The sequence below is a fragment of the Cimex lectularius genome, unplaced genomic scaffold (genome assembly GCF_000648675.2).
Source record: "Cimex lectularius strain Harlan isolate CLEC.00 unplaced genomic scaffold, Clec_2.1 scaffold204, whole genome shotgun sequence".
NCBI lineage: Eukaryota > Metazoa > Arthropoda > Insecta > Hemiptera > Cimicidae > Cimex > Cimex lectularius.
This window is the reverse complement of record NW_019392743.1, coordinates 20,493-46,679: the sequence shown is the minus strand read 5'-3', so window position 1 is coordinate 46,679 and position 26,187 is coordinate 20,493. Positions and strand designations below refer to the sequence as shown.

Sequence of the window (26,187 nt, the reverse complement as noted above, 5' to 3'; positions counted from 1 at the left end):
GAGAGGCCATCATGATTTTTTTTGTCTAGTGGGGTGGTTGGATTGTTAATGTTCGTTTTAAGAGAAAACACCCCTGGAAACGGACATTACTGACGAGTGGGCAGAAGACCCTTTCATTTTTTAAACCAAATTATTCAATTGTAAATTTTGTGATTAAAAAACCAACTCTTTATTAAAACCTACGCAAATTGGCTTCATATTTTCTGTGCTATGACGCTAATGAACCTAAAAGGTTAGACCAAAGGGATTTTGAAAAGGGGGATATTTAAGATAATTGGCCGTTGTGACAGAGTTACGATAGCAAACTTAACTTATAAGACTTACGGGGATTTCAGTCTGACATGTATGCACGCTGTGGAAAATAGTTCTACCAACTTACAACCTGTCGAAAGTTTTCTCTTAAACATAAAATCATTACGAAAAATATTTACATTATTTACAGCAGCGATATTTTCTTACTAAAATACGAGAAGAAAGAAAATAAATAAGAAAATTGTTTGTTAAATATAGGTATTATTAGGAGTATTATACCACATTAGTTTTATTTAAGTGATCGTTAGATCGTTTATATTCAAATAAATGCCCAGTTTTGAACAAGAAATAAACGTCAATAAAAATACGTTCCAGTGCTTAGCTGAATATCTTCGCGGAAGTCCTTTAATATCTACGTCCTCATTTTAATCTGAATAAGATTACATTTATATAACAATCCTCTTACCTGCAGGTAAAGTATGATCTTGCAGAGGAATGTGCCAAAGAACCAGGTCTCCGTCGTGTCCCAGACGACAGTCGTCGGCAGGCAGAACAGTATAACCAGAAAGTCAGCTACTGCCAGGTTGACAATGAAGTAGTTGGTGACTGTCCTCATAGCCGGCACCCTGTATACGACTAGGCAGACAAGCGTGTTTCCAGCCAGGCCGACCACGAAAACAATCACGTGAAGACCAATAAGGAACCACTCGTATAAAGTCGGAGTGACGTGTTCTCGAAGCAGGTCCAAATAATCCTCATCTTCCATACAATAGTCGTTCGTGCAGTTCGTTTGATTATCTGTCCTGTTGAACTGAAAAAAAGACAGTATTCAGTATGCAATGCAATTTCGATGGTTCATGCTTTTCAACTACTTGAACAAGAAGTTAAAAGTTCTGGTTCTAACAACTTGTGGTTGAAAGAGGAAAAGGACTAAAAGGTTATTAGGTTCCAACCGATTAAAATTTATCTTAGATCATGATCCTGTCATCATTCAGCCAAACATTTTATTGCATGAGGATAGCCACCATTGCTACATACAGCCAAAAGATGTATACAAAACTGCGAATGAAATAATACCTGACCTAAGACAAGACCACCGTAAAATCTTAAAAAAGGCTAAACTAAATGAAATAATTATAACAATGTTTGAGATCAAAACTTTGCACAAGAAATACTCAAAAAAACACGAAAATGTGTCAGATATACATACTGTTAGACTGCCAAACAAAATTGAAGAACCTTCTCCTACAACCTCTTCTCTCTCTCTCTTTTTCTGTCTTTCTCTGTCTCTCTCTCTCCCTCTCTCGCTCTCTGTCTATCTATCTAGCATTCTTTCTATCTACCTACCTTTCTTTCACTCACTCCCTCCCTCTCTCTCTTTCTTTCTCTCTCTATCTATCTCTGTGTCTATCTATCTATATCTATCTAACTACCTATCTTGAACTAACTACCTTTCTCTCTGTCTATCTCTCTCTCTCTCTCTCTCTCTCTCTCTCTCTCTGTCTCTCTCTCTCTCACACACACACACACACACACACACACACACACACTCACTTTCAATTGATTTATGTATATGTCTATAAGATTTATACATTTATCTAGTCCCACGTTCAATGGGAATGTATCAATGTAAATTGTTTATATGTACAATTAAAATTGTATTTTGCCTATTTAGTGTTCGAAAGTCAATCTTATGATTATTCACCCATCTTTATTCGCCAAACCGAAGAGATGAACTTTCTTTACACTTATATTCAAGCATAGGTGATTACGTTCTATTTTTTTAAAAAATTATATCAACAAACCAATTTTATTTTTTAAACAAAACTGAATGATACATTTAATATATAAATTAAAGTTTTATATTCCTGGTGAGTACATAATCTAGCTAGGTAATAAAACGTTATGGCTCTGTTCGACCATCCCTTCAATCCGTTTTGTTATCACTTAAACGTTTGATCTTTGTACAACTTACATGTCGGTGATGTAATCACCCTAAAGCTCAACAATTGAACGACTTGCTTTTAGCCAAGCCAATAGTATCTTACAAATTTTTAATTTTATAAATTAGTGTCTTTTATGGAGCATGAAGGTAGTTCAAAATATTGCTCATTGTGGTGTAATACAGTTTTCAAATCTTTGTAATTAATTGGAATTTGACTTCATTATATTGTTTATAGTCGTATCTTTGTACAAAACACCCAAAGCATAAGCTAAGTTCAATAAAAAATAAGCTAGATTGAACTAGATATATATGTAAAGAGAAAAACTGTGAGTTAGTAAGAAAGAGATTGTAAGAAAGTCAGAATGATCGAAATACAAAAGGTTAGTGAGAAGAAGAGAAATATAGAAAAAGGGAGAGGCACACTTCTAAGAGACAAATAACAAATAATCCAAAAACAAGGGGTTTAATTTATTCTTTCTGTACAAAATTTATACAATTAACAATGTGTTGGTAGTGAACTATAGAAGATCTGGCAGGAACCTGTCAAACTGCGGAGATGGAGCCGGACATTGTTGGAACTCTCGATGCTTAGAATTATTAGTTGATTGGTTTAGGGTTGCGTTAGGTCACGAGGCCACTGCATTTTTATTCGGCTTGAAGGATTGTTAGGGTGGGACGTTGAAGATAGGGCTTCAACTAGTGGTTTGGTGTGGAAGGAAAGCTTGGAGTTTGGAAGTTGTGATCATGTTTTGAGTGATGACACGATTGAGTTTCTTTACTTTCCTTTTTTTTTACTTTCTTATCGGATACTCAAAGGTAGTGTTGTTTTATCAGGGGGTATCGATGGCGTTGCCAGCGCGACTTTGCTCTGTTTTTCGGCCATTGGAACGAATATGAAGGGGAAGGATTTAAAGAGATTTGAGAGAGAGTAATTGTTCTAATTATATACCAGATTTAATGGGTATATTTAGATTTAACTAATTATTTATGATGTGCTGAAATAGGTCGCAATGTACAGAGCGGTTGATTTATGAAGGTCTGTATAAGGGAGATGTATCTAAGGTGTTCCAGTCGTTTAGCATTGTTTCGAATTCAAGTTTGTGATGTTATGTGGTTTAGTGGATCGAATCCAGAGAAAAATTGTGAGAGTCCGCGAGGGTGTCATCGAGATTTGGGAGTAGTTCCGATACAAGCGTGGTAAGTAGGGATATAAGTGGTGTGATTAAGGATTTGAAGTCGGTTAAGAAGGAAGTAATGAGAGTCATTATATCGTTAGGAGGAGTGGGGTGGAGGTTGGTAAGGTTGTTCTAACGGGGGGTTCAAAATAAAGTTTTGCCTTACTTCACAGCGCTCATTAAATAATTTGTACGCTTACACCACAGTTTATAAAGTTAGATTAGAAACTATAATAAATTTCTTGGCCAACCAAGAGCGGTAAGTTTTAAGAGATCTCCAAGATGAATAATATTAAATTACTGGCATAAAGTAGACAAGGATATGTTAACTTTTAAAAACAAAAACTTTTAAAATAAAACTTTACAATAGGTGAAAGATTGTTTAATTTGAGAAAAATACGGCTCAGGAACGAAAAACAGTGGTTCAATTTAAATTGACCGTCGCTGGTTTGCCAATCCTCGCTGTTATCATGCTCTTAGAATTCTTTCAAGTAATGTTCGATACAAAAAACAAGTGCACATCACACATGTTCTAAGTGTTTTAAATTTTAATTTTAATTTAATTAATTTTATGCAGTAATTCTACTTTAAGGGTGTTAGCCAAGTTGTTAGCGCGTCAGACTGTCGTCTTGTAGACCCCGTGGTCGTCTATATATAAATCAACAATAGCTCTACTCGACTTAAATTTTCAGCTGAATGTAAGCAACATATATAGAAATGCAAGATGATAAACAAAATCTAATTGCAATGCAAAAGACAATAGTGTAATACAATAATACTGTAGCTTTTCGATCATTTTGCTCTGCTTCATCAGCAGTGGTTTAGTGATTAATTTCATTTGTTTGAATACACAAATTCAAACATAAACGTTGAACTCGGCTAAACTATTAAACTTGTATGTTTGCAACTCTTCGCATTTGGTGATCAACATATTTGGTAAGTGATTATTATCGAAAAAAATATTTTGAAATTTGTATGAGAATTTTTATTTAAAAAAATACATTCTCTTTATCCTTCTTGCACGTCCAACTGCAGCATTTTTTTTAATCTAAACCGTTTTAATTTACCCCTTATTGCTCTCATTTCGCAAAATTTTATTCCTTCCGAATAATCATTAACTAACGGTCACTAAACACCACACATTTATTCCTTCCCTTCATCAAATAATAAAATTTATAAGCGAAAAAGATAAAAGCAAAATAAACCATTAATGCATCACTGACGACGGTGAACGATCAAAACAGTTAGGACAGGCAGACCAAATGACCGGAAACCACGAAACAAGAATTAAAACAAATATTTCTTGTCATCTTTGGTAGTCCATACATTTTTTCCATAATCTACACCATTCATTCTTACCATTTTGATTTAATTGTTTCTCAAAATTGAATACTTCTTTTCTTCATCAAATAATAAAACATATAAGAACAGACCTATGATTACAACAACATAACAACTTGGACAGAACAAAACAGCAAAAATACGAAGACCAAAATGATCATAAACGATCCAACTAAAATTGTAAGTAAAAATTAATTTTATCTACACTCTTAATTATTCTAATCCGTCCTTTCTTACGATTTCACGTTTATATTCACAAAAGTTGAATAATCCTTTCTTTCGTCAAAACATAAAAATTATAAAGGGAAAAAATAAAAAATAGAAAATAACGCACTATTCCACTACTGAAGATGACGTAGAGTTCAAACGCTTCTGACAGAAAGAATGATTGGAATCAACTAAGTATTTGTCATTTTGTCGTCGTTTTTGTATGTCTATCAAAAACAGGTGTCTTTTTAAATAATTTACACAGTTTCTGTTAATAAATCACACCAACACACAAATACAATTACTCCATTCCCCACAATTACCACGTAAACGTTTGAAAAGAATATGGATAAGAGACCTCTTAAATGATTAATATCATTTCATTAATCCAGAGCGGCTGCCAATGGGTAGCTTTCTCTATAACGTCCATAATGCCAAACACATAATCTGAAATCCAATCTGCTGGTTGTATATAATACATGTACAGTTGTAGATACAAATAAATGAAGTAAAAAAAAAGTTTCTGTTAAAACAATTAAGATAGTGGTACCGCAAAAGTTAAATATTCCCTTCTATAACCAAAAGATAAACTTACAAAGGAAAAATGTGAAAATAAAAACATGCAAGGAAGAAAAAGGAAAGCGACCAAATATCCTACCACTGATGATAGTGTGAACCCGAAATCGCCGGACAGACTAAAACAGCAATAGGCAGAATAGGCAGGCAGATCAAAGTGATTGGAAATAAAAGTTTAAGTTAATAAATTTTTTTTCAGATCCAAATCATACCATTTTTGATCATTATTGCGTTTTTTCTTACGATTTTACGCTAATTGTTAAGGGCAATTTTAATATTCCTTTCCCTTGTAAAATAAAAACATTTATAAAGGAAAGCAAACAATGATGATGGTGAACGACTAAAACGAGTCTAACAGACAAAAAGATAGGAGGACAAAACTGGTGCCTTTTTAATCTAAACCGTTCTTTATTAAGATTTATGTTCATAATTTCAGAATGTGGAATATTATTTTCCTTTAAATAATAAAACATATAATAGAAATTTTTAGACATGTAGAATGACCAAAATGATCGGAAACGACTAAACTAGAATTTTAATTTAAAATGTTTTTTGCAGGTATCTTCCTCATTCTTGCGGGTTCACGTTTTTTTTACAATTTTAAGCTTTTCATTTCACAAGTTAATATTCCTTTCCTTAGGCAAACCAAAATTGTCAACAATATCACATTACTATATTGTTAATTATTTCTAAGATGTTAAGTGGCAATTTCATAAATTGATAATGCTTTTGGTTAAAGTCGGTTCGACTAAGATGAGTGATTTTCCAAAAAACAACTTAAACTTTTAAAAAATAAAATAAAAAGAACATCTTGGATCAGTCGATTGCTATTTATGCCTGTCTTGACGGTTATATTTACATGAAAAACGGTTTGTCAATATGTTTCTAAAACCTATATTGATTTGGAAAGTAATAATTTTTAAACATTTTGCTTTCTAACGTTCTGTCAACTCGAGCAACGTGAATTCATCGTGCCAGAACATGATAAAAGAATACGTCTAAAGTACACCCTCGTGACGGTACATACCGAATGAGAAGAATATAAATCATATTTGCCAACCGCAAAATTTGGACTACCTAATCCCCCGGCTAACCGGTCAGCTTAAATCCCAGGGAGTTGGCAAGCGCGGGCGGCGCGGTGAAATATGACAAAAGCTCGACGACGTGCTATTTCCGAGTCTTCGCCGACCACGCGGCCTTCTCGGTGCACATTTAACACTTGATCGTGACTTACTTTTTGATACAGAAATAAAACCGATTCTGTTTGTGCCCGGTCCGATGCGGACCGGCGGCAGGACAAATAATTCACGTTCTTCCAAGAAGGGGAGTAAGACAGAAAGCCCACGCAAACCTGACCATATTTTTTGAACATGTGGCAAGCCTTTTCGGGATATATCACTGTGACACTGTGAACATCATTCCGGCATCATATATATTTTTAAAAAATCTATATCGGTCAGCGGACCATAAGAAGATCTTCGCCTAAAATTTCTTTGACAATAGCATTATTATTGATTAAAGCATCTTTGTAACACAGTCCCATTCATTCAGATGGCTTTTTTGTTTAGTTTGAAACTAGTCATTCGTGAAAAATCCATTCAACTTGAATGACTTTATAAACGGTAGGAACCACACGGATTATCATAAATACATTATTTATTGTATTTACAAATTGTGGCTAACGCCTATTTACATTAATCGACATTGAGAAACTTTGTTAACCAACTTTCTAACAAATCGGCCGTCGTTGACAATGTAAAAGTAAGAACAACAAACTTAAATAAATGGATTTACAAGGGGATGAACATGTTAGTGTGTCATGGATTTGAACCAAACTTTTTTGGTAATTCCACACTCCAAAATATCAGATATGTATTACCGCCAGTTGTTGTAAATAGGCCCTGGTTTCGTCAAAAAATAGGAATTTTCGTTTTTTAATATTTTTATTTCGCAGTTCTACTTATTCAAATTAACTATGTAAATATATCATTTTATAGCATTTTTTATGTAGATTGCAACAAAATATAGTAAAAGCTATCAAAGCTGTCAAAGTTTATCAATAGCCAAAAATATTTTAAAAACCAAATATTTTTCAGCTAAACTAGGTCATAAAATGTTTTTTCGTGAAACTAATATAAAATTTTGTTTTAGCACTTCTAGAGACCCATAATAAATGTTTGCTTTAATTTAAATTTATCGATTTTTTGACTCCTAAAATTTGTCTGATTTTAAGAAGTCGTACTCGAAATATCTGATTGAAACGGCAATAGTTCAAAAACGCATAAAAGGATTTTAACGGCAAACATAGCAATTGAAAGAAGAGAAACGTAGCTTTTTAACGGCATATGTAACATAAAAATATATAAAACATTTCTATAAGAAAATACGTAAAATAAAAAAATACATCAAAAATTAAATTCGTTTTTTAAATGGAAATAATAGTGCGATTTTATGGTTATTATCAATCATGAAAATCGATCTCTTAGGAATTGAGAAAAATTATGTTAATGCTCGCACTAGGAATGTCAGTCACACAGAAGGAAGTCGAAATTATCAGTCAAAAAAATAACTTACTCCGATTTCGGCGAAAATCGTATTTAAGGGTTTTATGACAGTACAATGAGGTCAAATCCAAGTTTCGGCCATGTTCTGACCTAACTTGCTTTCAGAATGTTTATTAAAATACGCAAATAAGCACTGTTTTGTTGATTTATCTATTTAAATCATACCAAATTAGAATATTCTGCGCCAAAGAACATAATATTTTTTAATCTCTAAATAAAGTTTTGTGATAAATTAATTAATTTAACTAAAATTAGATTTTGAAAAAAGCTTCATTAACCCGATGAGTGAATTTTCTTCTCTGGCAAGAAAGTCGGTATCTAAGGATTTTATAACGCTAGAATCACGACAATGAGGTCATACCCAAGTTTTGACCATTCTCTGAAGAATTCCGCATGAATATTTTTTCACTGTTGGATATTTGTAATATTACTGAACTACACTAATCAATGTCAAATTAACACCTAGCCTTTGCTTACCAACAAACCTAAGAAGTTTCTATTGACAAGTGAAAATAAGTAAGTACCCCCACTTTTCCAATAGCAATGTTTACATTATAAATAGACTTAAGGGAAATCTTAATAAATTGATTTAATCGGGGCAGCGGAACAAAAAGGGCTGCATTTTCAGGGATTAGGATATTCAAAACAGCCTTGCCCTCCACAAAGGCATGCCGACATTCATTCAAGTCAAATACTTAGGACTGGAATCCCCACTCAAGACTTAGGAGACAACAACTTCACAGAAAATATAGTCAACTACGAAGACTTCTAGGATCGAAATCCTTCTTGACCGTCAACACTAAACTGACCTTATACAAGATTTGACAAATCGTCAAACCTACCTACAACGTCACTAACTTCACTATCCACAACGAATCTTTTTGTAAAGAACTGATACATTCCCGATTCGCAATGTTTCACCCTAACCACTTGATTCATCCTAACCCTATTGCTCGAACCCTGTTACATATTCTCATCCCGAGAACCCGCCACGTCGCCTTAACCTCCAACGCCCTCGAAACCTCCTTGTCCATCACATTGAGTGCCAGCATTGGATGGTTTATTCGCATGTGTCTTCCGGGTGAAACACTAGCATTATTGTTAGTGATGTGAACGTGTGAAAAAAAGGTTTGTGATCACATTTGCAAAATGTACTAGTAACTAAGGGTACCAACAAAATACTTAAGAACATATATTTAAAAAATGAATAAAACGCACCAACAGTTCGGCATGACACAGACGTTGTACAGGTTTAGTCTATTTTAAGTCGTTATGTAAAATTCATTAATATCTAATAATTATTGAATAAACATTTCTTTCCACTTGACGTTACCTAATTTTCTGTTTCTAAATCATTTCAAAAATTATCTTTAAAACCCCATTTAAAAATACGTATATTCATAAGCCTTAAGTTTAAAAACATACATGGTAGGGGATATTTTTATTTTATCTATTTAAAATCATTCGCAGCTATTTGATTTTTTATTTGTATGTTTCGATACCTCACCAAGTAAGGAGATGCAGGTTTTTGCAATTAGGTCAGGAAAAGCCACAAACAAGGTCCTACACTAAGTAGCCGCAGGCAAGGCAATGGAGGTTGCCTGAAGCTGGCCAGTCAGTTATAAAAAAACAGGGGATCACGGTAGGTCTACTCAAACCGAGGTGTAGAAGGCCTTAAGGCCCCCTCTTTTATCTCTATCCCTATCTCACCAAGTGTACTCTTTAGCTCAAATTTAGCTGAGGCTATCACAATTATTACAATCCTAGGTGGACCGCAAGTCGAGGTGAAAGACGAAACTCCTTCCAACGGGAAAGATCCCGGGAGGTATAAGTGGAGGCGGCGGAGTCAGGTGCGCTTGAGCCGTGGAACTCCGAACCGAGTTAAAGAGAGTTGTAGAATACAGTTTAAGGCAGCAAAAGAAATACTTTTATTTAGTTAATATTGTTTGTTTAATTTGTGTACGGATTATCAACATTTTAATTTCAAATATAATTTATCTGTATTTTGAGTGTGATATTTTGGAGTGTAGAATCACCAAAAAAATTTGGTCTAAATTCGAGACATACCAACCTGGTCGTCTTCTTGTAAGATGTAAGGCCCGAAAAAATCAACAATGCCAATTGATTGATGACTGACTCATTCCTATTTTTTCTTAACTGATCTTAGAAATAAAATTTAATACCACTGTTAAAAAAATCTTAAAAGTAATAAATAGGAAACCATTCTATTCCTTCCTATTGTTTAAAAAACCGCCGCATCAAATCTTTTTAATAGCAGGCTTTTTAAATGTGTTTTACCAGTATACACAAAAGCCCATCAATGAACTGTCAACTTTCCAAACAATAGACTCCATTGTTGTCACAATCTGATAAGAATGGACAAAATAATTGTTTCCAATTGTTAAACGTACTAATTGTGAGCAAATAAAATTAATTCTTTACAATAAATTTCTTGCTAATTCATAGCAATGCAACAATACATCTGTCAGCCTTCAGAACAAATATTAACTAATCGGTAATGATTTTGATTTTCTTTTTATTATGAATTTTTACTCCGGACAAAATGAAAGTCCTTATTGTTTGAGGTTCGATGAATGAGAAAAATATGGTATTTTATTTGTCTCGGGTGATTCTCCTTTTAGTGACAATTTAAGACAATTTCTTTTAATGCTTTTACCCACAAATTTATTTTTATTATTTTTATATTAGTAAAGATCTAAATTTTTAAAACGCGAAAAAGGTAAAAATAAGTAGAAAACTAAATTTAATGATTTTTTTGTTAATGTTGTTGAAAAATAACAAAAATTATTTGTAATAAATTTAATAATAAAACATAACCCTGACAGAAGGATAGGAAAACCCAATTAAATTTCTAAGTAAAACATATATTTTCTCATCATTCTTGCAGGTCAACAAGTGACTTTTTTAGCCTAAACAGATTTTTTTCTTAAGATTTTACGTATCACAAAAGCTGAATATTGTTTTGCTTCATCAAAAGATGAAACTTAAAAGAACGAACATTGAAAAAAAAAAAAACCTGCTGATGTTAATGAGAGGTTGAAACTCTGACTGACAGGGCATGATGACAGGCAGACTACTATAGTCGGAAACGGCCAAACTAAAATTTTAAGTTAAATAAATTAGTAGTCAATAGTCAAATAATAAAAATAGAAAAGAAAGAAGATTAAAAAAACAACGCCCTAACCCACTACTGATAATGCATTCTGTTAAAAGGCATTTGACAGAACAAAATAACAAGAATTAATAGATCAAAATGATCCTAAATATTCAAACTAGAATTTTAAATAAAACTACATTTACTCTTCATTCTTTTAGGGTTTTCTTTTAGTTGCATTTGTTGATAACCTAAACAGATATTTCTTACGATTTTACGATATTGCTCGTTTCACAAAAGTTGAATATTTTTCTTCTTCTTGAAAAGAAAGAACTTATAACGAAAAAATAAAGGAAAACAGCATAGTAATCCCCTGCTGACGATACGTCTGACTGAAGGAAAGATAAATCAATATGGTCGAAAACGACCAAGCTAAAATTTTAAGTAAAATAAATAAATAAAGTACTCAGTAGCAAATAAAATTATAAAAGAAAGAAGATTAAAGAAAAACAATGTCCTAACACACCACTGGATCTTTAGCAATGAAAACCCCACACCACTTTCCACGCTTAAAAATTTTGCATAAAAGATGGCTTTTGAGAGTGCCAACAGACGCCTGAGATACAAGGAAATAAAGCCAGATCTTAAGAGGAGCCACCACAAAATTCTGGAGAGACTTAAAATAAATGAGATGGCTATAATGATTATGGTACTGACAAAATGAGATCAAATCTCAACTTTGTCAGACCCTTCCAGGTGGTCATAAATAATATAATAGGGGTAAAACGACAGAACTATACCCTACCAACACCCTTTTGACTAATCCAAACAATATTCCAATCTGAGGTCCATTTACCCCATTTCCTTGTCTGGGAGTGCCTAAATTGCCTAATGGCTCTAGGAAAACACAAGTTAACCTTAAAGTGGGTTCCAAGACATGTAATTTAAGGAAATGACTAACTAGCCAAAAAAAGGAAGAACACTCCCACCCATGGGATCAGAACTAGGTGCACCAGAGTGTATGCTTAAGTTGGATAAATTGGCTTGAGAAAGAGAAACATAAGCACTGGACAAAAGTCCCAAGTTTGAGACGAGCTAAGATAATTATAATCTCTCAAAAAGGAAGGCGAAGGAACTCCTCTCTCTCTCTCTCACTCTCTCTCTCTCTCTCTCTCTGTCTGCCTGTCTCTCTCTCTCTCTCTCTCTCTCTCTCTCTCTCTCTCTCTCTCTCTCTCTCTCTCTCTCTCTCTCTCTCTCTCTCTCTCTCTCTCTCTCATTAGCAGGATTTGAGTAAAATTATAGGCCTCTATCGTCTACTGCCATCTTAACTACTACCTAAAGAAGATGGGAGAAACATGCCGCCAGAACCAGAGACACCGGTACATATTCTTTGTGAATGTGAAACATTAACCCCGTTTACAGCCACTTCGGTAAGTGCGCTGATAAGCAGACGAAATGGTCGGAAATGACAAAACTGGAATCGTAAGTAAAAAAGTATATTTTTTCGTCAGTTGTGTTGCTACACCGAAATCAGGATCCATTTTCGATTATCTAAACGCACTTTCTTATGATTTTACTATCATTGTTTCACATAAGTTGGACATTACTTTCTTTCATCAAATAATCAAACTCATAAAATCACTGATGATAACGAAATTGATATGTCAGTGATGATAGATAACGAAAATTCAAGATATGTGAACTTTGTTAACTGTGAACGGACTTAAAATACTAAAACGGTCATCAGACCACAATGGTAGAAAAGGACTGTGCTACTTGCCAATCACCACCACAGATTTTAAGAGGAAATATCACAACTTATAAAGCGGTTGCAGTTTGGCCACTGAGGACTTTACACGTCAGGCAGACCAACCCAAGATTGGTAAAGAACAAATTACAGGCTATCACCCCGCAGGCCAAAGTAGATATCTTATAATCTCTGTGATTGTATTTTTTTTTTAAGAGCAATAGCAGAAATATTTATTTATAAAATAAACATTTTGAACTTTTTAAACATTTAGCCAAAACCTACTTTAAAAATAAAATTCATCAGCTAGAAAAAAATTTTTTTTTTACTTCCCAACTTCAGCAGAACTGATTCAGATGGAAAGAGAATGAAATTTTAATGGGGGTGTGAATTTTTCAAAGCAGAACCTCGGCACCCCGGGTAAATTAAAACCCATTCTATTCAAGGGAGAAAAATTTCACCTTTAATCTATCTGTAATAAATAATAATAAATGTTATTTAGTATTATACGGTTTATTCTGAATCAATTCAAAATTTGATTACCATTTCGCAATTTTAACTTTTAAGTTCGTGACACGACCACTGATGAAATTATTAGTTAGGTTAAAATTTAAATATTAAATAAAAATTATTATTTGCGATTTAAAATCCCCAAAAAACAAAAAGTTTAAAAGAATGTATATTTTGATAAATGTATTATACTCACCTCATCGATATAATCCATATTATCAGTTTTAAATCAAGATATGTAAACTTTGTTAACTAATAATTTTTTATTTTGTTTTTCTGAGTTTTTTAAGCTAAAATATATTACGACAATTTCAGTCGGCAGATGAAGTGTTGTCCTCTTGGTAAAGGCTTCCCTCCGACTAAGGATGAATTTTTATTTCGTGTGGGGCGGGAGAGGGCGAAAGTGCTACCAACCCCAAAAGAAAATCCCCCAGCGGGAAATCTACTAAAATTTAAATAATATAAACTGGGCTTTAGAATTTAACTAATTTATTATTTGTTCAGATAAATTATTCGTTCTTAGGGAAGAGGTAAAAATCGTAGAATTAGTCACCAAGGTAAAACAATTATATTTTATTTTTCCAAACACGTAGGATTGATTATGTTCTTTTGTATAAATTTTATCGTAAATGATTTTTTTGTAAATTGAAATCAATATTTTATAACAATCTAAATTTGATATTGTAGGCTCATTTCGGTTAGACCCCCTACTAGGATTTGAGGGAAAGTAGTTCACGGTATAAACTTGGTAAATATTTGAGGAATTAATTTTTGGATAAATGGTATTTTAAAGTCGTTGTAGAGAGTAGTTAAAGTCGTTCACTTCTTCCTTTGATACATTCTACAGTTCCTTTCTTTTCAAATGAGGAAGATTTTGAATAATATATGTACAGTGAGAAATTCCATTGTTTTCTCATTTTCACCACGTCTTCTTTCCCAAGAAGTTGATGATAATATAGATCTGTATTTCACAAAAGGGTTCAGGACATACCAGTGGTACCTCTTTCCTTGCAAGGGCTTCCGCTTCCTAGTTTCCGGCTAGTCCTGCGTGCCCTGGGATCCAGTGAGAATCATTTTGTTTTGCGTACCTAATCTTGTTTATGTTAAGATTAAAACAACTCAGCCTTATGCTATGTGACGTCTTGAGTTCTTCCTAAACCTTAAGGAAGGCTTTTTACAAGATCTCAAATCTTTGTTAAGGACAGCCTTTAGGCCTTGGCTTTTCCTCTCCCATGAGTAGCAATCTGCTGCCTAGCGTACCAAGAAAGGACTTCTTCTTCCTGGTTGCCCCGAGTGTACAAATTTTGTGTTACACCTCCGCAGTTTGCAGTGTCTAGTCAGCAGTGCTACTATCATTCTAATCCTAACACGTCCTAGAAGTAATAGTTCTGCCTTTTGTTTCTGCGATGATTCTTTGATGAACTTTTTTCATGCCTCTGCCCTTAGATAACTTTGGTTCCAAGAAGTTAAACATTTTGTAGGAGCCATAGTTAGCCTAGGGACACCATATACTGCAGGAAGCCTGGAAGACATCACGCGCTCTCACTCCAAAACGACGTGTTCCACAGTTTGAGCGACCATGCTGAACTATATTATACTAACTATATTGTAGTGTCCTGGCAAAATTAGTGTCAGACTAAATACCATTCTCAAGTACCTTATCCGAAGGTGCAGATAGTATGTGTCAATACTGAACTATTATCTAGAATATTTGCTTAGATTATATTTACATATAAGATATTTAATATTCTGCTTAATGGATGAATAAAATTGTATTTAATTTTTCTTGATAGATTCCATTGACAAAGTGAGCAAAGGCTGTGCAAGGTATGTAAAATCGATAAAATTAGTTGCTGGACTACCTTATAAATGTGAGTTGTCTAATGTAAAATTATGAAATTATGCATTTATTTCCTTTCGGTGCTGGTTGCCTAAAACCGTCAAAATACCATTTTCTTTGTCTCTCGTCAATGTCGAAGGATGCTTCAGATTCGTGCGGTCCACTTAACGCTCTATCTTTTATGGCGGGCTTATCGATAGATGTTGGTGGTTGTAGCTCTTCAACGACCAAATTTCTTTTGCTCTTCTCTCTTGTTGGAGATACAGTCATTGATCGCCTCAAAACAACAATTCGAGACGTATTTGGTGGTAATGGCGAATTCCAGGTTTTTGACGGATTTGACGGACCTAAAGAGATGTAATCACATTGTGTTGAAGTCGAACGCATCGCCAATTTGCTTGGTACTTTCTGCGGTTTGGTACATGCTGTAGTTGAAGCACTTTGGATGGGTTCATTCGGTTTGGTTTCATTGATAAAACCTCTTTGGCCCGATGGGGAATTAGTCCGTAAAAATTCCAAATAGCGTTTGGCCAATTTGGTTTCTTGTATACTGCAGGGCCCTTCCTCTATTGGGCATCCCTCCTCAAGAACAGGACATTTCTTTTCAACTGGATCTAATTTAAGTGATTTCTCTTCTTTGTTTGTTTTAGCTGGTTCGCACAATACAGGTGATTCAGCAAATTTGGAAGGCCCGGTTGTAACTTCTACTCCCCGATCACATGTTTCTACAACTTTATTCGCTTGAATGCCGATGTCGGATTTTGATATAATTGGGGGACAACTGGGAGGAGGCATGAAATGAATTGGGATGCCAGACGGTGGTGGTGGAGGCTGAAACGGTGTTGGGACTGGAATAGGCGGACAGGGGATATACGGTTGTAGGCCTAGGCATGGCGGACCATTCTGATACGGTGGTGGTGGGCAAGTACACGACAATGGGTCCTGAAATGGTGTGACAAGACCAGGAGGATTAGGTGAGACGGCGTCAAGTGGTATGACTTTAATTATCGTTGAACGACGGTTTCTCAGATCAGTCTCCGAACATACTGACTTTTTCATTGGCCGCACAAACGAAACTTTAGAAGAAGAAAAATCCGATTTCTGCAATTGTGGTTGTGTGACCGCCACAGGTGGCGGTGGTGGTGCGACTATTTTAGGAGGAATGGGACACACGGTTGGTTGTGGCGCCATGATCATATTTGGTATTTGGGGATACGGACAACTGATCATGGAAACGCTGCGGGTTCTTTTCACTGGACGTTTTTGACGGTCGCTTTGAATCATCCTCAACATTTGATTATCTGTCCAGACATAGCCCCAACCTCTCTCTTTTTCACATTCCAGAGGGTAAAGTTCTTCTTCGTCTATCGTCGTCACGAACAAGCCGCGTCCAGGATGGACAGGATCATAAGTCAAGTATCCCAGTAGTTTACCCCCTTTAGAAACATGCGTAAGATCCGATTTGTTACTGAACTTAGGAGCATCAGATTTAACGGTTTTAGGAGGAGGTCCGATTAGTGGTCCACCAAAACTAAAGCTGGCGGCATTCGATGGAGGATAAACAGTGTAAACCATAGCATCTCGTCCGTAAAAAGAAAAACGTTTCATTTTTGCCGGCTTACATCTCCTAGACAAGGAGGAATTTAACTTGTTTACCATTATTCCGAATTTAAAAAATACACCAAACTTCCAAAATCATCACTGATGTTTTTTTGCTTATTGATTGACCTACTAAAAACATACCCTAAGAATTGGAGCATGCTTCTTGTAACTTAAAATCTTTGCACATCTCACCCCGAACCCTGTCCGCATTTCAAAGTTGTGTAGTTACATAGTTTTAGTAATCATTGTGAAAAGACATATGTTCTTTTTACCAGGTTTTATTTACTTTGTTAATGGCTTTTATGCAATAAGGGAATTGGTCAGAAAATTTTAGGGGTGACGAGTTCCTGACGCGCTAACAACTCGACTACCATGGTCTCCCAGTTTCTATTTTCAATTATTTTTTAATATGAAAAACAATGTATTGTAACAGTGTTCATACACACTGTGATATGTAGGAGTAGTGGAGGAAAAAAATTCCTACTATACAGGAGGGCTAACGTCAGAACACCAGTTGAATGTTAGGAATCTTCTGAACCGATCAAATTCAGCATCGATGCTGTATTTAAAGGAGTTAGAATTGATTTTACAAACTATGTAAAAAGCCTACGAATATGAAATAATCAGACTTAAATATTTCGTTCATAAGCATTGTCGATATCTGATAATATGCATTACTATAATTTTATTTTAAAAATATTGTTTTTAGTGAAACTTTGGTAAACACATGTTAAAAATGTTCAATTTAAGTATTTTTTTTAATTTAGTGATGGCGTTTAAATCGCTACTTCTTGGCTGCAAATCTAATTCCTTCGAAATACCACCGTCTCTTCTTTTTTGATTTTCTCTTTGTCATCTCGCTCGGCCTGAACATTTCAGAAGGTATTGCATGCTCAGATTGATCACATACCGGACACAAAGCGACTGCATAGGGAGATGCCGGTAGGACAGACTGGCTGCGAGAACATTCTTCCGAACGCCTCCAATTCGAGGTCGTAGATCTGTTCTGCGAAGTAGTGAGGCGAGACGGTTGAGACGGATCCTCAGTGAGCTGGACTGCAGATTCGACAACACTATCGCTAATTAGAACAAAATTGACTGTAGTTGGGTCTTTTCGACTTTTAAGCGATTCCGGAACGCTTTGATCGACTTTCTTCTGACAAATATATCGATCAGTGACTACTGCTGTTTGAGTTCTGTCTTGAAGTGCTACATTGTTCGACATGAAACTGTCCGTATGGCACTCACTGCGATGAGATACTGGGCATAGCTGTTTTCCTTTCCCCTTTGTGCCAATTTTGTGATTATCCTTGTGTGTGGATTTCCACATTCGATGCTTGTAAATGGCTTGGCTACGTCCGCAGTCAGGTTCTCTCCATATTCGGCAAAATTCCTCATGAGATACGTGTAGAGGCATTTGATATTTTGTGGGTGAAGTACGAACTATCTGATCAAGATTTTGTACCAAATTTGGCCCTGGGGGAAAACGTGCATGCTCTTCGGACGTATGTTGTGACTGTCCATAATCGCCTTCCTGACACGAACTTTTCTTATTAATGTCTTCCCGTGTCCCGTGTTTCGTTTGATAATCCAAGAAATAAGTTTTATTTTTAACTATTTTACTTTTGATATGTGATGATTTCTGTACTTCAGGCGTTCGACTACGTTCATGGAGATCCTTTCTTTTACACGTACTGCACGTAGGCGCCTGTGTTTGATTTGCCTGCCTCTCATCAATTTCCGTAGCCTCAACAACTTGCCTCTTACCTTTTTTTGAGTTCGACGATTTCTTTGGACGTGATGACTTTAAGGACGACGGATCTGTACATTCTAAAGCTGTTGCGGAACAGCGTGGAGGCTTTGGATGCCGTGCGGAACATTCACATTTCCGTCGTAATGGCCTCTCAAAATTCGTTCTGAACAAAGCTTCTTCACTCGTCGATTTTAGCGGGCGAGACAGTTTTCTTTCACGATGATGTGGCGATTTATCACGTATATATATATTATCAGGAACTTTTGACTGGGGTTTGGAGAATATACTCTTTTCGCGATCAAGATTTTCATTCCTACTCTGCTGTGAAGTGATTCGTAGATTCTGGTGGCTTTCCACATAACGCAAATCGAGATTTTCATAAAGCTTTTTTGGAGGAAAACATTTATGTTCATTCCTAGCTGGAAAACCGCTTCTCGACGAAGAAAGAGACACAATTTTAGTATGAGAATGGCTCTCTTGCGATGTGGAATTCGTGGGTCCATCGGGCCTGGATAAATAGCGCAAACGTTGACTTACGGAATGGTGCGTCGATACACTGCTGTTATATTCTAAAAATTTATCTTTATTGACCTCAAAAGGTGTTGAATGAGCAAGGTTCATCATTGCCACTTCTCTCAGATCCGCTTGCACTATAGAATTTATTTTGAGCGGTAAAGGGTTTGGAGAAGTGCCTGCTTCGTTTGTAGTGTTACAACCGACTTGAATAGATTTGGAGTTGGAATCAAACATAGATGTACCATAAACGGCTCGAGACTTTACCAAGCTTGATGTCGAGATTTTCCTGTCGACTTTAAAACTGCTTGTATCTTCGTCGGCTACTACTTCACTATACTGCACTCCTATAGATTGGTTTTCAATAATATCCCCTGATTCATTGTCTATCCACTCGGAAGAAGAGCGTGTATAGCGAGATAATTCGTCGTTTGAAGATATAGCATAATCTTGGAGAAAATGGCAATTGATTTCATAACTATCCGTTCGAGATAACTCCAAATTACCAGAACGCGGGCCAGTGTTTTTGAAAACAGGTCTACGATCGACTACGTCCCACTCGTCGTTTGTAGTTTTGTCGTTTATACTTTTACCAGGGGTTGGAGATATTTCTGGTTGAACCAGTTTGGATTGAAGAAAACTCGAATCGTCAGATAGTAGTTGGTCCGAAGAAGTGGTTTCATCCTCGATTATTATATTATTGTCGTATTCCACTATATTTGCATAACAGCTTACATCGTTACGACCTTCTTGTCTGGGCATAAGTTTATTTAATATTCCCTGAGGCCATATGTATGATGTACCCATTTCATTCTCACGGCGCTGTGAAAAAATCTTTTTTCCACTCGGAGTCGTTACATAAGGGCCGCAAAAAGGATGATTTTTATCATAATTCACTAATGCCAATACTTTGCTATTGGGAAATGTAGGTGCACGCAAATTGGTATTAGACTCGGTGCGACTGATCTCTGAAGGTCTTCGGGAAAGGCGACGTGTAGGGCCCATCACCGGCATAGCGTACGGACCTCCAGGGCCAAACATGGCAGGGCCATAAAACGCAGGACCATAAGGATAGTGCATCATAGATGGATAGGTCATCATATACTGATGATGACTTCTAGATTTCTTCTTGCGTTTTCTATTCGTTAAAGAAAGGTTTGAAACGGATGTGGCCGCAGATTTACTTTTTAAACTCATTCGCGATCCTTTCTTGCTTTCAGTAGGAGAATCAGAACCCGAAGATGTATTCGGGCGCTCCGGGCACGGTTTGCAACAGTCGGATTGTTCGAATCTCGAGCAGCAGCAATTTACCGTTTTTATATGACTTTGCCGTTCTCGATCTAGTCTCTCGCAACAGGGCTTACACAGTTTCTGAGGATCTTTCGTCATAGCCAAGTTCATCAAGACGTTCGGAGCAGGATGATAGGTATTGGCTTGAAGGTTATCATCATCCGGCGGCGTATTGTACGGGACAAAACACTTTGCTTTCAAGTGCTTTGGTACAAGTGTGCCATAATTTCTTTCTACGCACGTCGGTCTGTATTCCCTGTAATACAATACCATCTTGAGAGCCGTCAATTAAAATTTCAATAAATTCACTACAATTGCTAAATTATTTTGATCCAGTTAATCTAGGATCATCTATTTGTAAAAATAAAAACTATACATAAAATCAATGAGACATGTTAATGTTAAACAGAAAATCATATGAGACAAAACGGCAAAAACATATTTTTCTTTTTCTCCGAGACATGTCATTTCAAACCACGAAAAACAATGCTTTGAATCAATACCGTGCAACAAACAACATAGACAGAACGTCAGACACAAACGTAAAGCATACTGAATCCAAGAGTTGTAAATAAATTTCTCAGTAAGTCATATTGTGTGGCTTACTCCATTGAAAAAAGCTCACTTAAAAAGTTAATGACTTACTGATTCCTACAACCAACAAACTGTCCATCTGATAGAATAGGAGTAATTTTTGTTTCATCATAAAAAAATATTTATCCGATCTTGAATGATCTTGTTAATATATTTTTGAACTTGACCAGCAAACAAAATGAACTTTTCGGCCCATTCTTCTGCATGGTTCGCTCCCTTTTAAATATAATTGATAATCAAGATTCATTTCACTTGGAAAGGAAATGGATTAATCAAGGCATCACGCCGGTGACTTGAATAACATTTATCCACCTGACATAACTTATTTATCTCCACATTCAGAACGTTTTCAACAAACTAAAGAATATTAAAACTCTTTAAAAATAAAAGCTTTTATATTTTATAATAAACTCAATCAAATAAAAGGTTTGCAACAAATAATAATAATTGGAAGTGGGATGAAAAAATTAAAAATGTATTTGTTCCCAAAAATCAAAAAGTGAATGTGCAGGTGTGTGTGCGTGTGTATATGTATCTACAATATTTTCAATATTGAATCGTTGATTTATTAGGGTTCTTGGGCAAACCGTCGTTTATATTGGTACAAGCAGAGTCGGGCTCATCAAATATATACATTGATTTACCTTAAATAAAATGTGTTTCATGTTAATAATCTTTTTCTGGTATATTCATTGAAAACAAGAAATGTTAATTAAATAAATATAAAAATTAATGAAAAAATAAAAATAAACAAATTAAAACTATTTAAAATTACTTTTTACGAAAAAGAAATTAAAGTTTTGTACCACTCAATAAGCCAATACATGATCTTTCATATTCATGATTATTTGGAGATCGTGAGATGCGGTCTGGTGTGACGTAGGTTTTAGAAAAACATTTTCTTTATCGTGCCAACGTTTCGATCTTTATTGAGATCATCTTCAGGGCCTGGGATTTATAAACATTGCTTAAATTACACAAATACATGTAATATGTCAAAAAAGTGAATTTATACAATGCTAGAAATTTTAGACTCAATCCAAAGTATTTGCACTCACTCAAAGTGTTTGTTTTCTGTGTAGATGTGACATTATTGGGTATCGTGTTGAGACTGCCAATGAGATATTGATGTTTTATGTTTATATACGTTGGATTTGGTAGTGGTGGGGAAGGAAGTTGGGACAGAATAACAACTACAACTCAATACTAACACCATCTGCTATTACTAATAATACCACATCAAATTAAACACATTTTTCTCTTCTGATAACTTTAAAATAGCCATTTCCGATGTATGTTGCCGGACAGTTTAAACAATTGATTTAGTAAATTACGTCATTTTGTTACGGGTGTGGAATTTTTAATTTTGGAAAAAAGTGCGTGAATTGTTTTATAGTTTTTAAAGGCTATTTTAAAGTTTGTCAATGTTTCAAAAATCCCAGGCCCTGAAGATGATCTTAACAAAGTCATGACACGATAAAGAAAATGTTTTTCTAAAACCTACGTCACACCAGACCGCATCTCACGATCTCCAAATAACCATTAACTAACGGTCACTAAACACCACACATTTCAGATTCATATTATCACACTATCTAGGTATTGGAGCATCACCGCTGAGTTGGACTTAAGTGAGATATTGTACTAAATTTTAGTTAGTCTTCTACATTTATTTTGTTTTTTCTAAGAGAATTCTTTTAGAAAATCATCTTCCCATTGCATACGTCTTTTTAATTTTAATCTTCGATTCAGGCAAGTATGAATAATTAGCGAACTATAGCTGGACAACTAGTCGGTTTTTCATGTGATCTCGTTCTTCAATATTTTTTATACAGTACAGACGAAAGAAATTGTCTGCCGGTTTGTCTGTCTATCTGCCTTTCTGTCTCCTGACTCTCTGCCAATGATAATTGTAATTACACATTAAGTGTCCTAAGTGTTAAGTGTGCTAAAAAAAGTCTAGAGACCTAACTTTTGCGAGTATTTTAATAAATAAATCGTTAATCAATTAATCTCTCTCTCTCTCTCTCTCTCTCTCTCTCTCTCTCTCTCTCTCTCTCTCTCTCTCTCTCTCTCTCTCTCTCTCGTTAAATAAAGTTCAAAAAGAGAAAAAAATAGATCGATTATAGCTAGAACGTGCTAGGACTAGAATGATAATAGGTCAATGCTGATTTGTCAATGCGAACTCCGAAGGCTCGAAACTCAGAATAGCAGAAACAAGCCTATTAGATATTGCCAGAGAGAAGAATAAATTAAATAAAAAATTCGATGGAAGGTGAAAATCCTTCCTGGGGGAGAGAGAAAAAACGCGATTCCTGAAGAATACAAGCTGGAGTTCTTAACAAATCTTTGAAATCTGGTAAAATGCCTTGCCTTAAGCAGAGCTCTGGACAATATGGCGATTGATGAATAGTCCAAAATTGGTCTCGATGCGCAAGGTCGTAAAGAGGTCGACTCGTAATAAATAACCTACAGCCTATTTGTTTATCTATGTGGATGTATGTTTGTGTAAGATTAGATAATGTTTTATATATAATTAAACCTCTTCTTAGCTATGAAACACGCCGTGCAAAGGTTTTATTATTGTACAAGTTACACAGTGAATGAAGTGAAAATTAGATATCTGACAATAAATTGGTTATATCTTTCGTTTCAGCTTCCTAAGTGATAACCCGACGTCTTCATCTCATTGGGCTCATGCACTTTGTTGGAGTCGGGAAAGCGTCGTTCATCAAATTGTGCATTTCCGAGACACTCCAGGCCCAACCTTCGTGCTCTCCTTGTTCAATCTTGTCCGGGAAAATCCTTATACCCGCCAAGGATGCGATATAGGGACATGAGTTGGGATTCTCCGGGTTGAACATAACATATCCGATCAATCTGGTATCTGAAAGTGGCTTTTGCATCGGTACATCGGGAATATCAAATGTATTGTTATTCGATGTCGATAGTTGCACAGGATTCTCCAAATTCTTTATTTTAGTATCTTCTTTTAATTGGGTGTGCTGTTTAGTTTTTAAAATGGCAAGGCAATTTTGCGCTGAATTCGAGTGAATAAGCGCCCCTTCTTTCATTATCGAACTCCCTTTGCGTTGTAAACCTCTACCGTTTTTATGTTTATACACGCTTAAAGAATTATCACCGGGTCCTGGAAAATAATCCCTTTGGAATATCTCCATGTCACTTTCGTACCGGTTCGGACAACAGTGCTTTGGTTTGGTCCTTGACCTCTGGGCGCTATGCCCTTTTCTACACCCTTCTTCCTGAGTATTGCAGCATTTCCGATGGTGATGACGGCTGTAGCAGTCTTGCTGCTCTTCACGACAGCTGCAAGAGGGAGAATTGTACACTTCGTTCGACAGGTAAGGCCAGATCCCCGGTTGGCATTTCTTGTTGTCCTTGCAAAATTGGATGGCAATGGCTTTCTCCTGTTCGTAACTTTGGCTATCGGGTGGCATAATACACTTGACCTTAAACTCGTCAGCCGATGTCCTCCCGAAATATTTATCCATGCATGTCGGCTTGTATTCACTGTAGTACATTGTAACCCTAAAATTTTGTAGGTTCGAGGAAAGAATGATTCATATTGACACAATTACAACTGTGCATTGACAGCCTGAGCAATACAATAAATTTCCGAAGAACAGCATTTAAATTCTTTAATATGACATCACTTAAAGAGAAATATTACTATTTGTTAAAAGATAGTCCAGTTTCCATTGGGCCTTAGAATTACAAGAATTTTAAGCCCCTCAAATTTCTGAAAACACCTGATTTTGACAATAAAGAAAGCATTGTTTTTTGTTTTTGTTTTTTTAACGGAAAATTTATTAGTACATAATTGAAATAATTAACTTTATTAGGAAAGAATTTAAAATTGGTAAAATTAAATCATTCCTTAACCGTTTTATTAAGGTTTCTAACTAAAAAAAGATCAGTATTCTTTCTGGAATTTATTTATTTAAATGGTAATAAAGTACCGACTTAATTATGAAAACACTATAGTTGATTATTAACATCCTTTGTAAACAAAATCATTTTGAAATTCCGCAGTCATAAAAGAGATAAACCTGCTAGATCTTGTTTCTATAATATGATGTTAAGTTTGAAAATATGTGTTATAACTTAAAAGGAGAGGCCAACAAACGTAAGATCACCGATTTTAATGAACGTTTTTGTTGGTACTAGGTATGACAATATTAGACATTTTAACGAGTGTTCTTGCCAAATTGAAATACAACAGGTAAATTACCTCAGAAACCAAGAAAAAATAATTTTTATAAATTTTTTAAATATTGCTTTCTGAATTGTTGTGCATGTATTTCAAGGTTACTATCAGACCATTCTGTCGATTTCTTTCGTTGAGTCTTCACCATAGGATAAGAAAGTAACATGAAGGATAAAAATTAGACCAAAAAATAGATATTTTGAAAAATTGGATTTGTTTAAACATCTTTTAAACCTCTTCAATATGAATTTTCAATGCAATCAAAAAATAAGTTTATGGGCTAAAAAGCATTTTTACTTTTTCACTCAATGGTTTACTTTGTCTTGTTTTGTTTGGATTGTAATTCCTTTCACTGAGTTATCTTTGCATCCCAGGTTATGTGTCCTTGAGATGTTGCTTCACATTCGAAGATGAAATGGGTGGCGGTTACTTCCTCTTCATTTGCATAATGTACAATGGGAATGAAAATGTCCATGTTCTGTAGATGTTTTCTCAGATGCCAGTCACTGATGTATAGTCCTATCACTCCTCGGAGTCTGGCCCTCTCCAACTGCAGCCGTGAGTTTACCAGTTTTGGGGAGGGTTTTTATGCAATGTTTCAACTTTTTGTGTCTTTTGTGTAATTTTTAAAATTTTAATAACTTAATAATTGATAAATAATCATACTACCCAAATCATGGCACGTTTGCCCCTTGTAATAACAAAAAATGTACCAAAGTATTCCATAAAAATCAAACTACACTCTTGGATATTTAGCCTAAATAAACATACTCAAAATAATTTTTATAAGGAAAATCAAGGAGGAAAAGAAATAAATGAACAATCAAAACTGACTAGAAACTCGACATAGTTACAAATAGGATGGTTTTCAAAAACAAGGACACCCCGAAGATTATGATGACCTCTACTGTTGCGAACTCTCGTTAAAAATAAAT

The 26,187-nt window shown here is 35.3% G+C and overlaps 1 protein-coding gene across 2 annotated transcripts in view; it reads right to left on the bottom strand.

Moving 5' to 3' along the window:
• LOC106663660 (orexin receptor type 2-like) overlaps positions 1-26,187 on the bottom strand; it is a 155,284-nt gene that overhangs the window by 124,300 nt on the left and 4,797 nt on the right. Inside the window, exons 1-2 of one of the 2 annotated variants that reach the window (XM_014388667.2) lie at positions 13,629-13,780; positions 719-1,063 (exon numbers count right to left, since the gene is read on the bottom strand). In XM_014388667.2, coding sequence (XP_014244153.1) covers positions 719-1,063; positions 13,629-13,646 — 363 coding nt within the window. In that variant the 5' untranslated portion in view covers positions 13,647-13,780. Of the gene's footprint in view, positions 1-718; positions 1,064-13,628; positions 13,781-26,187 lie in introns of those variants that run through there. The other variant, XM_024227126.1, reaches the window with a different exon arrangement.